Source organism: Egretta garzetta, unplaced genomic scaffold (genome assembly GCF_000687185.1).
Source record: "Egretta garzetta isolate BGI_Z169 unplaced genomic scaffold, ASM68718v1 scaffold29, whole genome shotgun sequence".
NCBI classification, from domain to species: domain Eukaryota; kingdom Metazoa; phylum Chordata; class Aves; order Pelecaniformes; family Ardeidae; genus Egretta; species Egretta garzetta.
The window spans coordinates 11200-29615 of NW_009260796.1; the positions used below are offsets into that span (position 1 = coordinate 11200).

An 18416-nucleotide genomic window follows, 5' to 3' on the forward strand; every position below is an offset into this window, starting at 1 on the left:
AGCTGCCTTATCTAAATGCTGCTTAGAGGTAGGACAACTAGAAGGGGCACTTCAAAGCCAAGGGGACAAACTAAATGGCTACCTGTGTTTTTCACATGGGGAGGGAAAAATTTGCTGTGGAGGAAGAATGAGTATATGAAGTTAACACACACACACACTCCCCCATAACATGTTCTGTACAAGCAGCAGTATTTCTAAGGTCCTGTTTTCTTAGCTTTGCAGTCTGCAGAGAGAGTTGTGACCATTTTTGTAAGCAGGGTTACCACCCACATTGGCTTGCCAAAAAGCCAGCTTCCAGATAGTTCTACTTCTGAGGCTGAGCTTTCCTCTCTGCAGATGAGCTGGGTTTGGTGCCAGTTGATGGCTTACAGGCATTTGTATGACTTGATTTTTAAAATGTAGCTGAGCTTACATAAGGCATTCCTTACTGCAGTTTTCTTAAGGAAAAGTGTATAGATATGTGAGAATGGTGGAAAAGGAAGTATTCAAAAGATTGTAGTGATTTTTCTTCCTTTTTAAGATGAAAAGCTATTCCTGTAAATACTCAAGATAGGGTGTAACTATTAATGCAAGCTCTTAATTAGAGCTGTGACTGTTTCTATTTCAAGATGGGTTACATTTGGCTCTGAACAGCTGCTGTGCATACGAAGAGCTGTTGCACTTTAGTCTTTTATCAGAAGAATTCTAACTAGTAGCAGATATCTTCTGTAGTAGGATTGCTTAGCTGCTCTTACGTGGTGAGGTGACGTTCCCTTACCTCTCTGGAAACACTGCTTCTGGTTTTAGACTGTTCTTCCCACCTGGCTTGAGATTTCTGTCCTCTCAACATATGATTCTTGCCAAGTATAAAAGGTTTTCCCAGTTGAAATAGTGTGAAGTGATGTTTTTGATCTGTTCTCATTACTGCAGGTGTTACTACAGGATTTAAATGTCAAGCTGATGCTAGCAGCAGCAGTTGCTGCATGCTGAGAGGAGCGTAGGACTTGTGAGGTCCCTGGGGAGAGTGTCTGAGGGGGGGCTCTGTGCCCCTGGCACCCTTGGGCTGTGTGGGAGAAGGACAAGGCTGCAGGTCTTATGAGGGGCGAGAGAGAGTTGGGTGGTACCAGCTGTGCCTGTGGCTAGTTGAAGCCTGCTGGAAGCCATGTGCAACTGGCCTGTAGGGAGCACCAGCAACCAGGGCATGGAAACAGGGAGTGGTGTCTGCTGGGAGCAGCATCAGCAGTTTGCGTGGCAGCTCTTGTGGGAAGGCTGGGCCGGTGTTGGGCTGCTGCCTGCTCTGCTCACCTGCAGGCTTAGGCTGCAACCTGATGGTCACCCCAACTCAACTGGTGGTTGTGCAAACCTGCCCAGAAGCTTGGGGTCTCCAGGGAATTAAAAGAATGACATCTTTCAAAAGAATCGCCACTTTTAGTGGATTCTTTTTTCCTTTTTTTTCCCCCCCCCTAAGAGCTGTAAGGAGACTGTGACCTGCTGAAAGAAAATGGTGCCTCCCTGCTGCAACTACAAGGCTGTGGCTGAAAGCCAAACAGAAGCACTACAGCTTACCTATGCTGACATCTCCACTCAAACAGTCTTCCCAAGGACTGGAACAGCTGTCCAGACCTTAGGCTGCACATAAAGGCAGTGGTGGATGTCATAGCTGCAAGTGCAACCATGGGAAAAACTCCTCAAACAAGTAGCTATGTTACAGAGGAGCTTGGCGGGCAGTGCAGTATCCAGGGATGTGAGCAGGAGAAGGATATGTGGTATTGTGCACTGTCCCAGGCTGAGCCCTGCCTTAGTACTGTGCAGGGGGAAGGTAAGGCTGAGTTCAACCTTGAGCTAACTGGTGCAAGTAATGCATGAGATGGAGACTGGACCCTTGCTTCCACTTGGGGTGCAAGAACCTCCTCAGTCCTGTGAAATGCTCCTGCATAACAGCCGTGATGCTCTGGGATTGAAGAAGCTTGCATTTGAGACATCACGGAGAGGCTGCTAAGCCTGGTGAACCCTACAAATCATTATCAGCTCCTACCTTTCTGTGTAGGGTCTCATGACACTGCAATGAGGTAACTTGGAAATATCAAAAGAGACTGTGTCCTTTGGAGCAATGTTAAAAGGATCAGGGCACAGGTGGTGTTCTGTATCCTCCCAGTCAGAGGAAGGGGTTGAGGAAGGAGGAGATTAGTTCAACAGGCGATTGCCTAGCTGGTGCCATGCTCAGGATTTTGGCTTTTATGATTATGGATGAACCTTTGAGAAGCTGGGTCTTTTGGGAGCCGATAGGATTCATCTGACCAAGTGAGACAAGGGCATTTTTGCCAACAAGCAGGCCAGACTTATAAGGAGAGCTTTAAACTAGACCTAGTGGGGGAAAGGGATGGAGTTTTGAGTACCAAATAAGAGCCAGGGTCTGATAATATATTAGGAACCAACAAGGAAACAGTTGTGAAATGCCTCAAAGGGATTCAGGCTTGTTTTAAAAAGTTGTTAGCCCAACTGAAGTGTCCAATGCATGCAGCATGGTTAGCAAACAGGAGGAGGTGGAAGCCCCTGTGCATCTAGAAAGCTATGATCAAATTGCTATCACTGAAACTTGGTGGGATGAATCACACGACTGGAGTGCTGCAATCGATGGCTATAAACTGTTCAGGAGGGACAGGGAAGGAAGGAGAGGTGTGGGCGTTGCCATTTATGTGTTTAAAAAGAAAAATTGATTTTTACAGAGCTGTGTTTGAAAAATATTGATGAGTGGGTTAAAACTTTCAGTTAACCTGGAAGAGCATAGATTTAGTTTGGATGTAAGGAAGAAATTTTTTACAGTGGTGGTGATGAGACACTGGAAGAGATAGCCCAGAGAAGTTGTAGATGCTCCATCATTGGAAGTGTTCAAAGTCGGGTTGGACAGTGCTTTGAGCAACCTGATCTAGTGAAAGACATCCTTGCCAGTGGCAGGGGTATTGCTCTAGATGATCTTTGAAGGACCCTTCCAACCCAAACCATTCTATGATTAATGCTCAACTCTACTTCTCAGGTGTTAAAGATGTCCATTCTCAAGATCCATGCCCGTGAAATCTTCGACTCTCGTGGGAATCCCACTGTTGAGGTAGACCTCTTTACCAACAAAGGTGAGTCCTTAGGTATAGATGTTTATTCCTTTGTTGCATCTGATGGAACTCAAGAGGCAGTCAAAAGGATACAGACTTTCCTGTTCGAGCAGTGGAATTATGCTTAGTCTTTCCTCCATACATATAACATGTTGCTGAGCTTGCTATGGGAGTTGCAGGAAGAACCTGTACCTCATTCTACTGGGATGAATTTGCTGAGCTCAAGATACTGGCCTGGACAGTGAAGGGGTTTTTTGAAGTGTGCCGCTTCTTACAGTCTAAATTGTGCAGTGTAAATCCAAACCTGCCTCCTTGCCCTGAGCCTAAACTGGGATAGCATTTGCAAACTCAGAGTTAACACGGCCTTTGTTCCTGTCCTTAAGCAGCTGCTAATAGTCTTAGTTTTCAGTATTCCCTAAACTCTGTATGACTACACTTGAAGTGTAATTCTTGGTTTGTCTAGCAGTCACTCTGTGTAATGAAACAGTCTTCTGCTGCTGAGTTGAATTTTGGGTAATGGTTTCTTCTCTGCATAAGTACTCAGGCATAACTAAATAACTTGTCTAATTGGGTTTTCACATATAATGTCTTATATTTTTAATTATTGTAGGACTGTTGGACCTTGGTCTGTTGGTTGCTCATCCCACATCTGATAGGATCTGACAAAGGCATTGTGCAAACACATACCAGAGTGGTTTGGTGGAATGAGCAAACACAATAGCTGTAATACACTAACTAAATAGCTGATCTTTCTGCCTCAAAAGATTAATGCAGTCATTAAATGAGATTGCCCCTCGTAAGCTCTTTTGCTGTAGTGGGATAAGGGGAAGGCTGGAGACTGAAGCTGGCTTCTTGAACCACAGGCAGAACAGACTCCAGTGTACCGATTTTATCAAAGTTCATCATCCCTGGCTGGAAGAATGGCCTGTCTGGGTGGCTGTGCTGTTGTCAGAAGAGCTCAGAACTTGTATTAACAAAATAGGCCTCCTAATTGTCCCTTGTATGCCATATCTTAGAATAACTTGAGAGCTCGCCTGCCAGACTGAGCTCAAAAGTAGATTTGGTGAATTAAAGCTACCTTTTTGGAAGGGGAATGGATGACTTAAACACTTGAAATGCACAGTGGAATAGAACAAGTGAGTCAGCTTGCTGCTGATCAGTATGAGGGAGACACTGATGAATTGGTGATGCCATAAGGGAGTAGATATGTGGTTTAGAGATTACCTCTCCCATCTCTGGGGATGAAAGTATGTGTTAGGTTGGGATGGTGGATGGGTGGAGAATGTTTTGTGGGTTTGAATGTGCTGAGACAGTTCTCTTTTCTGTTTTTAACAGGTCTGTTCAGAGCTGCTGTTCCCAGCGGTGCCTCAACTGGAGTCTATGAAGCTCTGGAGCTTCGTGACAATGACAAGACACGCTATATGGGGAAAGGTAAACCTGAATTTTGGTACCCAACTTGGCCTGTTACAATGGCTGTGTTGTTGCATATGTTTATGCCAGATTGTAGCAGAGGGTATATGGGCTTCTTTACTGCTGTCCATATTCTGTACAAGGCATGGCAATGAAGCAAAAGCAGTGGAGGTTAACAGTGAGATAATAGCAATGCATACCACCCGTAGGCTGTGTGGCTGGGGCAGAGGTAAAGCACAGACTGCTGGATTTTCCAGGGGACAATGTTAAGAGTGACTCTGCCTCCAGCAGTGTAGCTACGTAGGGGTGGAGATCTCTGTACTTCCATAGGTGGGTGCATGGAGTTCAGGTGTGCCAGCTAGGTGATAACATCTCTCGTGCAGCATGCCCAAACATACTTTGCTACGCCACTCCTGTTGCCCTGTGTGTTAGTGCATGTCAGAGTGCTTTTGTAGTGTGTTGTAAGAGCATCTAAACTATCTGCTCTACAAGTGTGAAATGTATCTGTGCTGGTACTATAGATGCCTTGAATCCCAGCATGTTAAATCCTGAACCTGAGGTTTATGTCAGCTGCTGACCATAGGTAATATCCAGCTTTACTCTGGTAATCGTAGAAGATACTTCTGTTTCAGACTGCATAATAGCTCAAGCCACTTTAGCTTTTTGCCTGTCATTACAGGTAGCGAGGATACTTAAGTTTGTTAATGGTGTAATATTTTAGTTGTCTGGGGACTGATTGTATGTTCTGGAAGAAATCTAAACACAGCAGTCGCCAGACTGGCTTGGAAACAAGTATGGGGGAAAATAAATAGCTGCATACAAGATGTCATTACCTAGTAAACATCCTAATAGTAATTCTTATGACTACTCTGAGAGCTTGGACAGCCAGGTCAGGACTTGCTGTAAAAGCATTGGTGATGCCTTCCAAGTATATGCAATCAACTGAACTTTTGGCTGGGAGAGAGAATTATTTGTCTTCAAACTTTTCTGCCAGTCAGGTGAAAGAAAGCTGAAATATTTTATGCCTATTCAGAAAGAGCAGTTAGCATGGAGAACTACTGAATTGAACTTGGAGAGCCTTGTCTGTGAAGATTCATGGTGGTTATTACTTTACACAGAATAAACTCTTCCATAACTGAATATCCTGAAGAGCTTACGCTGTTTACCTAGGGCACTTTTCCTTGAGAAGAGTAAATGTGTGCTTACCTCAGTGTGCTAAATGTGTGTGTGCCTAGACCTGTTAAATCTGATCCTACGGGCAGTTCTTCATGGCCCTTAACTAGACGGCAGTCTGAGCTTCCACAACAGGCTACCGGAGCTGAAGGTTTTTGTCAGCTGGGGAATAACATGAGTTATGAAAAAATAATTACCAAATGGCAGGACTTGCAGATAGCTGAACACTATACAGGGATGACAATATTCCTTAGGCTATATTGGTAGCTGGCTAATGATGGTCTCTGCTTATGGGGAAGAAGCAAGTTCATACTGGAACTGCTGGCTTATGCAATGGTGGGTCCACACAGTGAAGGGATGGTGCTGCATTCATGCTTTATTCTCTGAATCCAGGAACAGACAATTTCTGTGTCTGCATCCAGGAACAGAGACTGTATTTCAGTGTTGTATCAAGTATAAAACATGTGCTCAGGCGATGCTTTAGCAGTGTTACAGAGTGATAGCAGATAGTGAAATGCCTGAGCTGCTGCATGCTTAACTTTTGGGGAAACCTTTCTATGAATGGATAGGAATAGCCTATCCTAAAACCTTTTCTAAATGCTGTCATTTGGCCACTCAAGGTTTGGGTCCACAGTGGTGGTTGCAATAGTACAGAAACCTGGGTGGAAAGACCAAACGCAGCCTTGCTGGCTGATGCACAATTTCCTCTACCCTTTGAACCCTGTTGTTTCTAGTCTGCTGCTCAGTATCGGACACTTGCTGACTTGTAGGTCTGTTCACCTGTTTGTGTTCTTTTCTTCTTGCATGACTGGCTCTGTTTTTTGGCTGTGAGTCTTCATCTCTTCCTTGATTCTCTTGTCCATTTCGCTTCTGTCAGGTGTATCCAGAGCTGTCAAATATGTTAACGAGTTCCTGGCGACAGCATTATGTACACAGGTAATGGATGTGCTTTCAGCGCAACCTTGTCACTTGGACGAATTTCTCCAGTGCATGGTCTTGCAAACTAACATTGCAGCAGGCATTCCTAGGTGATGCTTACTTCATGCAACTTCCACTCAATTGAGATGACCTCTATAAGTGTTCAGATTTTGCTGTAAGCTCAGGATGGACTGGGGTTTGGAGAGCATGAGGTGGTATTCTTGAGATTTTACTGTCACCTACTAATGCCTACATAACCAGTGTGGTTGACCAGTGTCTGATGTGCTTGTTCCTTCCAGGTGTCTCAAAAGCTGTTGAGCACGTCAATAAAACAATTGCACCTGCACTGATTAGCAAGGTAGGAGCAATCTGTCTTCTGCTAACATCAGTTAATTGCAGTCCAATGGGTCCTAACTGATGGGTTCTCTCTGGAGACAGTTACAGGAACTGTATTACATGGAGGGGTGTTAGCCTGTGTATTGGAGTGCATGTGAACAAACTGACCTACAGCAATTGCTTAACTTAATGACTGCATATCTAATGCTTAATCAAACCAATCTCTAGCAGCCTAGTGTTGTAGTGTGCAGAAATACTTAAGCCCCTGGGAACTTCATTGGTGTGCAGTTAAGATACAAGCTGCTTTATGCTTAAAAGGGTGGCTGAATGATGGAGAGGGGCTGGGTTTTATCCAAAGTGATTGCCTATTCTTAGTGACATTTCCAAACATTATGTACTAAGTTACAAATAGGTGTATGTTGTGAGCAAGCTGGTCATCCTTGAGCTTGCACTAAAGGGGCAGGGGGCATAAACTGGGGCTTTCTCCTACGCTAGGCAAGATAGCTTTGTAAATATCAGGAAGTCAAGGGACATGACAGCCTTACAGCTCTGAATGTGAAGAACAAAACAAGCTTCTGCTGTGTCTGGCTTATCTGTCAGCCTCGCTCTACTGGAAGTGGCCAGAAGATGCTGCTGTGTGATAATGACAAGAACTAGTCCCTCTGACTGTTGGTAGTTGCTCTTAAGTAAGTCTTGGTGCCTGCCAGGGAAATAGAAATGCAGTGGGTAGGTGAGGGCTTATAGAGCTGTGTTTGGTGTCAAGCAACACTTTGCTTGCTTCTCTCTGCAGAATGTCAACGTTGTGGAGCAAGAAAAGATTGACAAACTGATGCTGGAAATGGATGGATCGGAGAACAAATGTAAGTGGGATTTGTGTTGCAGTGAGATGTGAAAAGATGAAGATAGGTTTATAGAATTTTAGCTTATCTTACCAAAAACAATGGGCAGTGCATGGTATATGTTGTGCAATTCCACAACCAAGACAGTGGTGCTGGTATTGTTGAGCCTCTTTATGAAGACATAACATTTTTGTAAACAATTCCTTCCTGTTTCAGCCAAATTTGGTGCCAATGCCATCTTGGGTGTATCTCTGGCTGTGTGCAAAGCTGGTGCTGCTGAGAAGGGTGTCCCTTTGTACCGTCACATTGCTGACCTTGCTGGAAATGCAGAAGTCATTCTCCCAGTTCCTGTAAGTCTCTTGATAGGGCAAGCTAAAGACTTAATCTGACCAGGTGCTTGTGGTCTTGGATCAAGTTTTCTAGACTGAAGAGTCTTAGCATAAATACTGTTATCAATTTAGCCTGAAACATTCTAACTTAACTTTTCTTTTTGGTTACTCCAAGGCTTTCAACGTGATCAATGGTGGCTCCCATGCTGGCAATAAGCTGGCTATGCAGGAGTTCATGATCCTCCCTGTGGGTGCTGACAGTTTCAAGGAGGCAATGCGTATTGGTGCAGAGGTCTATCACAATCTAAAGAATGTAATCAAGGAGAAGTATGGCAAGGATGCAACCAACGTGGGTGATGAGGGTGGCTTTGCCCCCAACATTCTGGAAAACAGAGAAGGTAAGAATGAGCTATGTGTGGGAGGAGGCATAACTGATAGCCTGAGAAAGAAGACGGTACCTAGCATGGATGGAAAGCAGGATCAGCAGGTTGTAGGATTCGCTGCTGTTTCTTTGCTCTGTTTCTATCCTGACAGACTTTCCTAGATGCTATATTAGTATGGTCTAGTATAGGACCACAGAGCTGTTCCCTTGGACATCAGTTTATGCAGCCTGACAGGATGGCTTTGACTTCAGTGTCTCATTAACGTTTCATTCCTGTAGCAGCTTAAGGGAATCTTTGGACCTTCCAATTGAAAAGTGCTGTGGGAATATCTGTGTGCATTGCAGGTTTCCCAGAAGTCAGTAGTCAGAAAGTGGAGTTGTTTTTCTGCAGGCAAAGGAGGAAAACAGTTTGAACTATGCCTGGTAATGTGTGGGAGTGCATGAAGGCTTGCCTGGGAAGTTGAGGCATTTGCTGTTTCCACTGCCAAACAGTTTTGTTCAGAAACCTGTGGGGGAGGGAGGCAGTTTATCTTATGGAAAGAGAAATACCTGTTCCTACAAAAACTATACCAGAAGAGCTGTGTTTCTGCCTGTTTTGCAGAAATGGAGCTGCTAATAAGCCAGTAGAATACCAGAACTCTAAGTTACTTGTTACTTTAAAGCTCTTAGTTATATTATTGTTGAAGATGGCCTCTGAACTGTATTGCCTTTCCTGACACACCAGAATTGAGGGTGTTTCTGAATCCCATAGTTGTGTGCGGCTCTTGCTAGGTCTGTACCCTAGCAGACGTTAGTGAAGATGGTCTTGAATGACCATTACAGACCAAGGAATTTGTGTTGCTGGCAGCAGCTGTTTTTGCAGTTTGTACTACATGAACATCTTAAACAACAAAAAACCACCCACCACACCCCACCCCCAAAAAAAAACCCAAACAAAAACGCTTGAGTCTTGCAGGTAATGACCATACTGAATTTCCTTGTTCAGACTCTGCCAAGCAGGGTAGCATAGTGGGTAGTTACCTAGAGATTTCTACTGAGTAGTTCTAGTCCCTCTTCTGCATATAAATGTGCAAATGGAGAACAGGGAGATGTGAAGAGAGGGTGCCCTGTGCAGAGGCAGGCTGTGTATCATATTGCCCGTCAGGGTTTGGATGGTGAAAACTTGATCTGAAGCTAAAAGGGATTAAAAGTGCAGTCACTGCTTCCTGCCCACATGCATAAAGCTGAAAGAGGGTGTAGTATCATCTAGTATTAACTTTCTGGGCTGACATGTAGTCCTGCCTGAAAGGATTATGAATCCCATAATGGTGTCTCAAGGGTATTACAAGCTAAAAGCAGTATTAAAGTAATATCTTGTTCCAGTCAGTTCAGAAGCGGGAGAGTTTAAAAACCTTTTCTGTGCGGCCTTTGGGCTTTTTGTAGGGGTTAATGGAGATTCTTTGCCAAGTGAACGTACTGTTTTTGGTAAATGATTCGCTTTGAGTGAAGATGTTTGGCAGGAGCTCAGAAATACCTTACCATGTTTCAGCTCTGGAGTTGCTCAAGACTGCTATCAGCAAGGCTGGCTACTCTGAGAAGGTTGTCATTGGCATGGATGTGGCTGCCTCAGAGTTCTACCGTGATGGAAAGTATGACCTGGACTTCAAATCCCCTGATGACCCCAGCAGATACATTTCTCCTGATCAGCTGGCTGACCTGTACAAGGGCTTTGTCAAGAACTACCCCGGTAAGTTGTTCTTCAACAGGAAGCATGGTAGTAGTGGAAAATGGGGGTTGATTGCTGAAGGAAAGAGTTAGGATGCAGCCTCCCTTGTAAGAGGGGTGAAGAGCCTTTTAGGGGTCTTGGGCATGTTCTTTGAGGTGGGTAGTACTTGGCTGCAGCACGTTGGTACCACTGCTTTCAAACACGACCTTTCAGGTTGGCGTTGTCTTAAAGCTCCTTGTATCCCCTACAGTGGTGTCCATTGAAGACCCATTTGATCAGGACGACTGGGCTGCCTGGAAGAAGTTCACTGGCAGTGTTGGCATCCAGGTGGTTGGTGATGATCTGACTGTGACCAATCCAAAGCGTATTGCCAAGGCCGTGGAGGAGAAATCCTGCAACTGCCTCCTCCTTAAGGTCAACCAGATTGGCTCTGTGACAGAGTCCCTGCAGGCGTAAGTTCTCCCCTCTTGCCCATGCCAGGGAGGGGGATTGCCTAATTGAGGGAGATGAATGTATAGACCAGAGCTGGCGAATAGAAATCTGTTGATTGGGTGTCTGTGAAGGGAGAATAATAGTTAACTACTAATGGAGGACATTAGCAAGAAAACCTGTACCTTCATGGTCTTGAAGTCCTATAGGCACATCAAACAACTTCACTGAGTCGAAGCATGTGTAAAAGCAGCCCTTTATCACTGCATTGTCACCTGATCTAACCCTAACGTGTACCAAAGGGCAGTTGTGTCTTGCCAAAGCAAGGAGTGCCTGCCACTTGGCAGCATCACTAGAGCGAAGGCTGCGAAGCAAACAGCTGTGGTGTGAGGCTTCAGCTGTTTCTCTCTTCCAGCTGCAAGCTTGCCCAGTCCAACGGCTGGGGTGTGATGGTGAGTCATCGCTCCGGAGAAACAGAGGACACCTTCATTGCTGATCTGGTGGTTGGTCTCTGCACTGGCCAGGTTGGTATCTGCAGCTGCTGTAGTTTGCCTTTTCACTTGATTAGATAGTACAGTGATGAAGCCATGCTGCACAGCAGATGGGGTCTGCTCTGATTTAAGGCATGCAGATTTCCTGTTTCTGTGCATAGGAAGCTGATTGGTCTAATGGGAGTGTGATGAGGGAACGTGTTATCTTGTATAAACTCACCTTTAACCACCAATTTAAAAAATCTTAGTCAACACCAGTGGGTGTATTGGGATTTCCTGATGCTGAAGCTGTTAGCAAATGAACAATCTTTATTGCTCCCAAGCCCTATCCTGTTTAAATATACAGATATTTAGAGCCTGATGCTGAAATAAAGCTTGTGATTATGCTTATTGCTCTAAACAGAGTAGTTCTGTATTGGCATCTGTGGCCTTATTTCTGCTATAGTTATTTATGAACTTTCCCATTTCCCTTTCAGATCAAAACTGGTGCCCCTTGCCGATCTGAGCGTCTAGCCAAGTACAACCAGCTGCTGAGGTGAGACTCAGTGGTGGGGGGAAAGGGTTGAGGGTTAAGTTGACACAGAATGGATGCTCCACTAATGCATTTGGGGTACAGCGTGGTCTTCTGCCTCTTGGAAACACTCTGCAGCTTAAGGACTTAAACTGACTCTGGCAGAGGTGCCTTTGGGCTGGTGCTGTGCTTGCAGAGCTGGCTGGAGGCTAAAAGATGAGTTGGGGTGGGTAATGTCCATAACAGATGTGGGGAACATACAAAGCGTCCCATGATACTAGATACGAGACGTTGTCCTTCTGTCTGCATGATGCAGTTCCCTTGGGCAAGAATTTTAAAATGTTTGTGTGAAGTGATGTCAGGTGGGTGATAAGGGCACTTGAACATGTGTATAACTGAAGTTGCTGGGTGGGAACTGGCCTGTGACTCTGATAGCATCTTCAGTACCCAGTGCATCAGGTGAGTTAGTATCAGGCCAACAGCTGTGCTAATGCAGGAGTTCAACACTGTCCGCTCACACCCAGCCCTCTCTTCCCTTTCCATCAGAATTGAAGAGGAGCTTGGCAGCAAGGCCCGTTTTGCTGGAAGGAACTTCAGGAACCCTCGTGTCAACTAAGCTGTGTGGATCAGTCAACCCCTGTTCTGGTTTAAAGCACTAGACATCTACTTAGATCACAATTACCTGTTCTAGAAAGATAAGGGCAGCTGAAGGAGAAAGACCAGTTTGCAGGTCCTCTTCCCCCCTGCCCCAGACGATTCCTTTAGTGTTTTCACCAGTTCTGATCTGTTACTTGTAATGCTCTACTGCTTTTGTAGAACAGTGCCTGGGGGGGGTTTCTGTGTATTAAACACCCTCTGGGATCACGACCTTGTGACTCTGGGCATAAACAGTTTAATCCCTTTCTCTGCCTGTCTGGTCTTTAATGTTTGGAGCTGTGTGACTTGCAGTGCAGCAAGAGGTACCTGCAGACAGAAATAGTAGTGTTTTTACATGTGATAAATAAAAGCATCAAACAGCCCAAGAAAGCGTGGCTTTGAGTTACTTTGGGGGAGACCTGGGAGCAGGGATACCTACCTCTGCATAATCATAGCCTGCTTTAAAGCTGTTCTGCAGGGAGTTGGACTGCTGTCGCTGTGGCCATGGGGTGGATTTAAGTTGCTTTGTGACAAACAGATGAATTGGCTGAATGCGTGTGCCTGCGATCAAGAGGTGGCCTTTAGGGGTCTGTTCAGTCATTTGGAAGGGGGACTAAGAATAGGTTTCAAACCCCAGATCAATTGTCATCCTGCAGGGTAAAAGAAAAAGCTCAGAGGTCTTCCTTCACCTAAGAAAGAGGTGTATCCTGACAACAAGTCCTGTGATTAACCCCTATCATGGACTGTTGTGGATATCTGCTTCTCAGTCTTGTCACGGTATTACCAAAAAAAAATCAGCAATAGCCTTGGCTTTCAGCAAAAGGTTGGTGCAGTGTTAACTGTGTTGGAAGTGAATTTTTAGCCTCCATCTTGATCTCTTGCTATGAGTTGCGGCTTGCTGGGATGAGTTGTGGAGCAGCACAGTTCCCAAACCCTCGTGCTTTGTTAATGGTGCTCTAATACAGGGTGTAACTGACAGCTGGTCTGATAGCTGCGCTTTAATTTTTACCCTATTAGTGTCTAGGTACCATATTTCTTACGCGGGAAGAAGCGACTTTAGGGGATTTCCAGCTGTGTGAGAGCAGATGGCCATAAATGAAAGGCTTGTGAGCAAATATTTGTTTCCCAAACACTTAGTTTTGTTCAGGTTGCAGCTCTGCTGGTTAGGGAGGGAAGGGAAGGCAGTGAGAGCTTGCAAAGCATAGGGCTCGTTCTCAGTCTGTGCTTGTGTTCTAGGAGATGAGGAGGAAGAATTCCTTTTTCTTGGGGTTTGGCCAGAGACTGTTCTATGGCTCTGGCACCGTTGCAGTTCTGCTGCCCTGGGTAGTTGTCAGAGCAGCACCCTCTGACTGGGTGTTAGTCTCTTACCAGGCAGGAAAAAGCAAATTATTGCACAATTGAGGTAGGGGTTGTTTAAGCCAGTTCTTGTTGCTTGTGGGTTTTATTGCCATAATGGCAGATCTGTAAGGAACAGATTAATTTCTGATTCACTTTAATGACTCTTCTACTAGTCTTTCAATTCCAGGAAACTAAATTACCTGTGGCTGTGTATCTTTATGATCTGTGAGGAGCACCACAGTGCCCCACTGTGGGCGTCGCATGTGTTGCAATGTGCTGCACTGTGGTGGTGTAAGTCAATTTTATCTCTTACCATGTTAAATCGGTGAGATGGAAATGGCGCTTTTAAAGCCAGTGATGATGCAGGTTATGGGTAATCATTTACCTTAAACCTTGAGTCTTTAAAGAACAGTTTTGGGGGGGGGGGGGGGCGTTGAAAAAACCCAGATTTTTATTTCAAAACCTGCTATTATAAAGTACAGAGCTATAAAATGCTGAGGGGTAAGGACTGTGTGTCAGATCCTTAAACCTGTACAGCAGTGCTCTGCCATCAGAAAAGGGATACGGGACTGCCCCATGAGGGGCAAAGCCAGAACGATGATGTTTGAGAGCTGCTGGGTCTGCCTAGTACTAGTGTGAGTAATAGCTGTGAAAGGACTTAGCACAGAGGGGGCTGTTGTTGGGAAAGCCTGGCCGCTGCCGTGTCTATTGATCAGTGTTTTTTAACTGGAAAGACTTGTATGTCCTGTGTAAAGCTGCAACACCGTGAATGCTGAACACACCTCACATGAGAAAGAAGGAGGTTTTGACATCTTCACTATAACTGAAACCATGGAGGGAGGAAGATAGTGGCTCTTGTACAGCGCTGTTTTCTGACGTGAGTAGCCCTTGTGCAAAAGGCTGAAGCTTCTCTCTCGAGGGAATGTGGCCTGCAGTCCGATGAGCTCGCTCCCGTTCGGAGTGGGAGGGATACTGAGCTCCTGTCGCCTGGGTGGGCGGTTATGTTTGGATCCGGGTCTGTGTTTTTGAGTGTGCACCGATGTCTGCTGGGGGCATGGTGAATGCAGACCCCAACCACTGCTGAGGCTTCAGGTCTGTGTTTTTGCAGTGTCCAAATGAGCGTGCACCGATGTCTGCTGGGGGCACGGTGAATGCAGACCCCAACCACTGCTGAGGCTTCCCCAGGCCCTACAGCCCGTTCAGCAGATGGAGTCTGAAAGCAAATGCACGCACAGCTTCTGCTGAAACAAACCTGGCAAAGACGGTAACCAGTGTGATGGGAACATCCCTTTGCTGGGCAGTCAGCAACATGTTCTCCTTAAGAGATTTATCTCCTCTGTCAAGCCCTTCTTAAGAAGAGCTTTGCTATAAATACCAAATTTACCAGCCCAAGCTCAGCACATGGTAAATTCTTCCTCTCACATATTTGTCCTTCCATAAGGCATTGGTCTAAGCTGGTTGTGCTCCATGCAGATTTGAAACCTGGTGCACTTTTCACACATAGCTGATCTCTGAATTAGACCTGTTCAACGAATAAACCAGCTAATTACACATAAATCCGATCAAGGGATTTTTCTTCTGTCAGGGGCAAGCTCGTAATATGCAAAATGGTGTAGAAAGCCTTTTAGCAGAAGCATGTTAGGAAGCAATAGGGTGGCTGTTTCCCATCTGGTACTTCAGAAAGCAAGGTCCAAATTCTCAGCCTGGGCCCCTGTATTTCCACCTGGTGATTTTCTTTTAGTAAGCTTCAGAAAGCAAAAAGAGCTGAGAAATGGGGTCACTGGTTGCCATGAATCAGCAAAACCCTGATGGGCAGTACAGCTGTGATGAAATCACAGATGTGAGCAGTGGCTGGCACCTGGGCTGTTATACTTGTGTGCAGCTACATAAACCTGGGGGGGGGAAAAGTAAGCTACTGCCCTGAGCTGGAACCCTCCTGTTCAGATGAACAGTGTGGGCCTGGCTCTGAAAAAAGAGCCTTCGACTTCTGCTGGCTACCAACGCTGAAGATAAAGCCCAGGTATTAATTTGTTGTCATCCACACTTTGTTGTCAGTGCAAGGTGGAGAACTGTCACAGGTACAATTACCAGAGGTGTCAGGTCTTAAAATAATCAGGGAAGTGCATGCAAAGTGGCAGGGTTGGAAGAACGTTGCTTGGGCTGTAAAGTCAAAAGCTAAAGTTGGATGCTGTTGAACTGGATGCTCCTTCCTACACCGGGAAATCAATCCCACAATGTCAGATGCTGTGCTCACCTGTCCCATCAAACCAGAGCTATATAAAGCTTTCGAGTTAAATCTCAGTGTATTTGGGCCAGATCAGCAAGCTGCTTCCAGCTGCAGAGGATTCAGGCTCTACCTAATGAGGCTGGAGCATTGAAAGGAGTCACTTGCAAAGGAAGAAAAGAGACCGGAATGGGTAAGTGCTGAAACGCAGGACTGTGGTTTGTAGATAAGAATTTAAAGTGTGTTAGAGAAAAGTGAATGATTGCTAACTCTGTGTGTGTTTGGAGTGAGGGGAATAAGTGAACAGGGAACCAGACTTGATTGCTGAAAATCAAGACCTAAACCTGCAGTGCTAGAGAGAGGGAGAGATGTGGCTGCTCCTTAATCAGGCCTTGAATTCCGCTGCATAGCTCCTCACCTTTCTGTGCTGTCCCCGTGGAGCTCCTACTCGAAAGGCTGTGCTTTATAACAGAGTGCAAATGTAGCACAGCCGGTGTCTTTATTACTGTAATAATTTGCAGGGATGGCACTCTTTGGAGCAGAAGGAGGCATCAGCTTAGCAAACACGAACTGGGAGGCTATTTGGAGAATAGCAGGCAGCTTTAAAAGCGGATCTGAAGCAAGAAGCAGGCAGAAGAGATGACTGATGAGCAGAGGAGAGGCAGGTGGCACTTTCGGGAGCTATTCAGGTAACAGGATGTATAATGGAGTGATGCAAAGGGCTGGAGTGGGAAAGAGCTTCCATTACCTGCTGGCTCTATTTCTAGGTTTGTAGAGGTAGCCCTTCCGCTTTGCAGCCCGCCCTGCTCTTAGTATTAATATCAATTAATTCCTAATATCTTGGCTTCTGGGTCTCGTACAGGCCCTGCCTCAAAGAGTTTGTTGTGGACAGAAAGGAATGTGCCATCCCTCGATAATCAATGAGAGACCAAATGATTCAACATTTGGCTTTCTTGCTAGACCTTGGCCCCTGGTGGGGAGTAAGCATATCATTCATAACCTTCACCCTCAGAAGCTGAAGCTGGCAGCGCAAGGCACATTTTCCAATCCTTTGGTTATTTTGAACTGCCCGTAGAGCCTGCTCACTCATTTCTTAGTATTGTGGGCATCAAAACTGGGCCCTGTCTTCCAGCAGCAGCAACGGTGTCAAGCACAGCAGTACTGTAACCTTCTCGGTTCCGTTTGGTACCATCAGAAGCTCGCTGCCAGATCACCCACCTGGTGAGGACAGCTCTGTCCCCTGAGCACAGAGACCTGACTTCACACGTGTCCGTAACGCGAAGCTGGCTGGGGTGATGATCTGGATTGCTCAGTGTCCATGTTTCATCCTGTTCACCTTTCGTCCCCTATTTTTATGTCGTTCAAAAATGTTAGAAATGGTATTTTTTTCCTTAGATCATTGATTTTTAAAAAGAAACAAAATTACAACTGAACAGTGGATCGACCCTGTTCCTTGCAGGAACTGCTCAGCTCAGTGAAATCTTGAGACTTGTCAGGTAGGAGATTTTACTGCCTCTAAGGTGGATAAGAACAGTTTTACACCCAATGCTTTTTTTCCCCTCCTGCTTGCTTATCCCAGGCACAAAAAAAGTCACTGCCTCATTGCAGGCAGCCAGCAGCCAGCGTGAGCATCCTGGGGGAGCTTGTGGCATGCACTGCTGGCCCTGGGCTGCTGTGCCCCCTGATGTGCCCAGCAAGGGACCTTGGCAAGCCATGGCACGCTTCCCTCTCTGGAGAGGCAGAAGCTGTAGGAGTGAGCCATCCTTCCTCGAAGGAAATTCATTGACTGCAGCGCGTCGTCAACACCTGCTTGCTCATTCACAGGCATAAAGGAGCCTCACAGGCAGCTGAGGGAAAAGCCCCACAACAGTGCAAAAGGGCCATAGGAGCAGGTGAAGGGAGAGCAGCTGCTGGGTTTTCCCCACTGGAAGGAGGATATTTGGCTTTTCTGCTGCTGCGTAGGCTGCAAGGAGACACAAGGCTGGATGGTGGATGCAGAGAGAGAGGATTTCTGCTGGGCAGCCAGCCAGCCCTGCCTGCCCTGCAGCAGCATCTCAGGCTATGGCCTCATGCTCCCTTTCACAGCAGGATTTAGAGAACTGTGCCAGGCACCAGCTTAGTCCCACCACTCCCTCGGAAACCTTTTATTACTGTACTCTTTATATTGCTGGGTGAAATGACTTCCTTGTAGATATGAGCCGTGGGTGGGTGTGAGAATACAATGCAAGAACCCTGCTCCTCTCTGAGCACATGGGAACATGGCCTCCGACTGCTGGGGTCACCGTGGCGGTGCTCAACCTGTCCCTGTTTGGTCATTTCCATAGTGAGAAAGACACCCATTTGTGTTCCCCCTTCTGGTCCCCAAGAGGGACTGAAGTGCTATCAGATCTGACGCACTCTACGTGTACTTTGTGCTCCATGGATAGACACAGTTGCAGAGAATAGAAGTGCAGGGTGTAGAGGAGGGTGAGAGGAAGAAATAAAGCCATACCAGCTGCAGCGCTAAACTCTGCTAGGAAAAGCTGAAGGTAAAGGGGGGGAGGGGAGGGGAAACCAAGGAAGAGAACTGAGACAGGAAGGAAGAAAATGGGTTGAGTAAAGAACCCAGA

General features: G+C 46.0%; 1 protein-coding gene across 1 annotated transcript; it reads left to right on the top strand.

The window, feature by feature from the left end:
• Nucleotides 1-2994: 2994 nt before the first annotated feature.
• Nucleotides 2995-12622, top strand: ENO1 (enolase 1). The gene is made up of 11 exons (XM_009646752.2): nt 2995-3107; nt 4422-4517; nt 6887-6945; nt 7714-7783; nt 7979-8112; nt 8267-8489; nt 10002-10199; nt 10429-10630; nt 11023-11131; nt 11575-11633; nt 12156-12622. Exons 1-11 carry the CDS (start codon nt 3023-3025, stop codon nt 12223-12225), a joined length of 1305 nt encoding a protein of 434 aa, XP_009645047.1. The 5' UTR covers nt 2995-3022; the 3' UTR covers nt 12226-12622.
• The last annotated feature ends 5794 nt before the right edge of the window (nt 12623-18416 follow it).

Bases quoted from the DNA above. Each gene is read 5' to 3' on its own strand.
- ENO1 (XM_009646752.2), top strand. From the start codon at position 3,023: ATGTCCATTCTCAAGATCCATGCCCGTGAAATCTTCGACTCTCGTGGG. The intron at 3,108-4,421 runs GTGAGTCCTTAG...TGTTTTTAACAG, and splicing joins AGACCTCTTTACCAACAAAG to GTCTGTTCAGAGCTGCTGTT. The intron at 11,634-12,155 runs GTGAGACTCAGT...CCTTTCCATCAG, and splicing joins AAGTACAACCAGCTGCTGAG to AATTGAAGAGGAGCTTGGCA.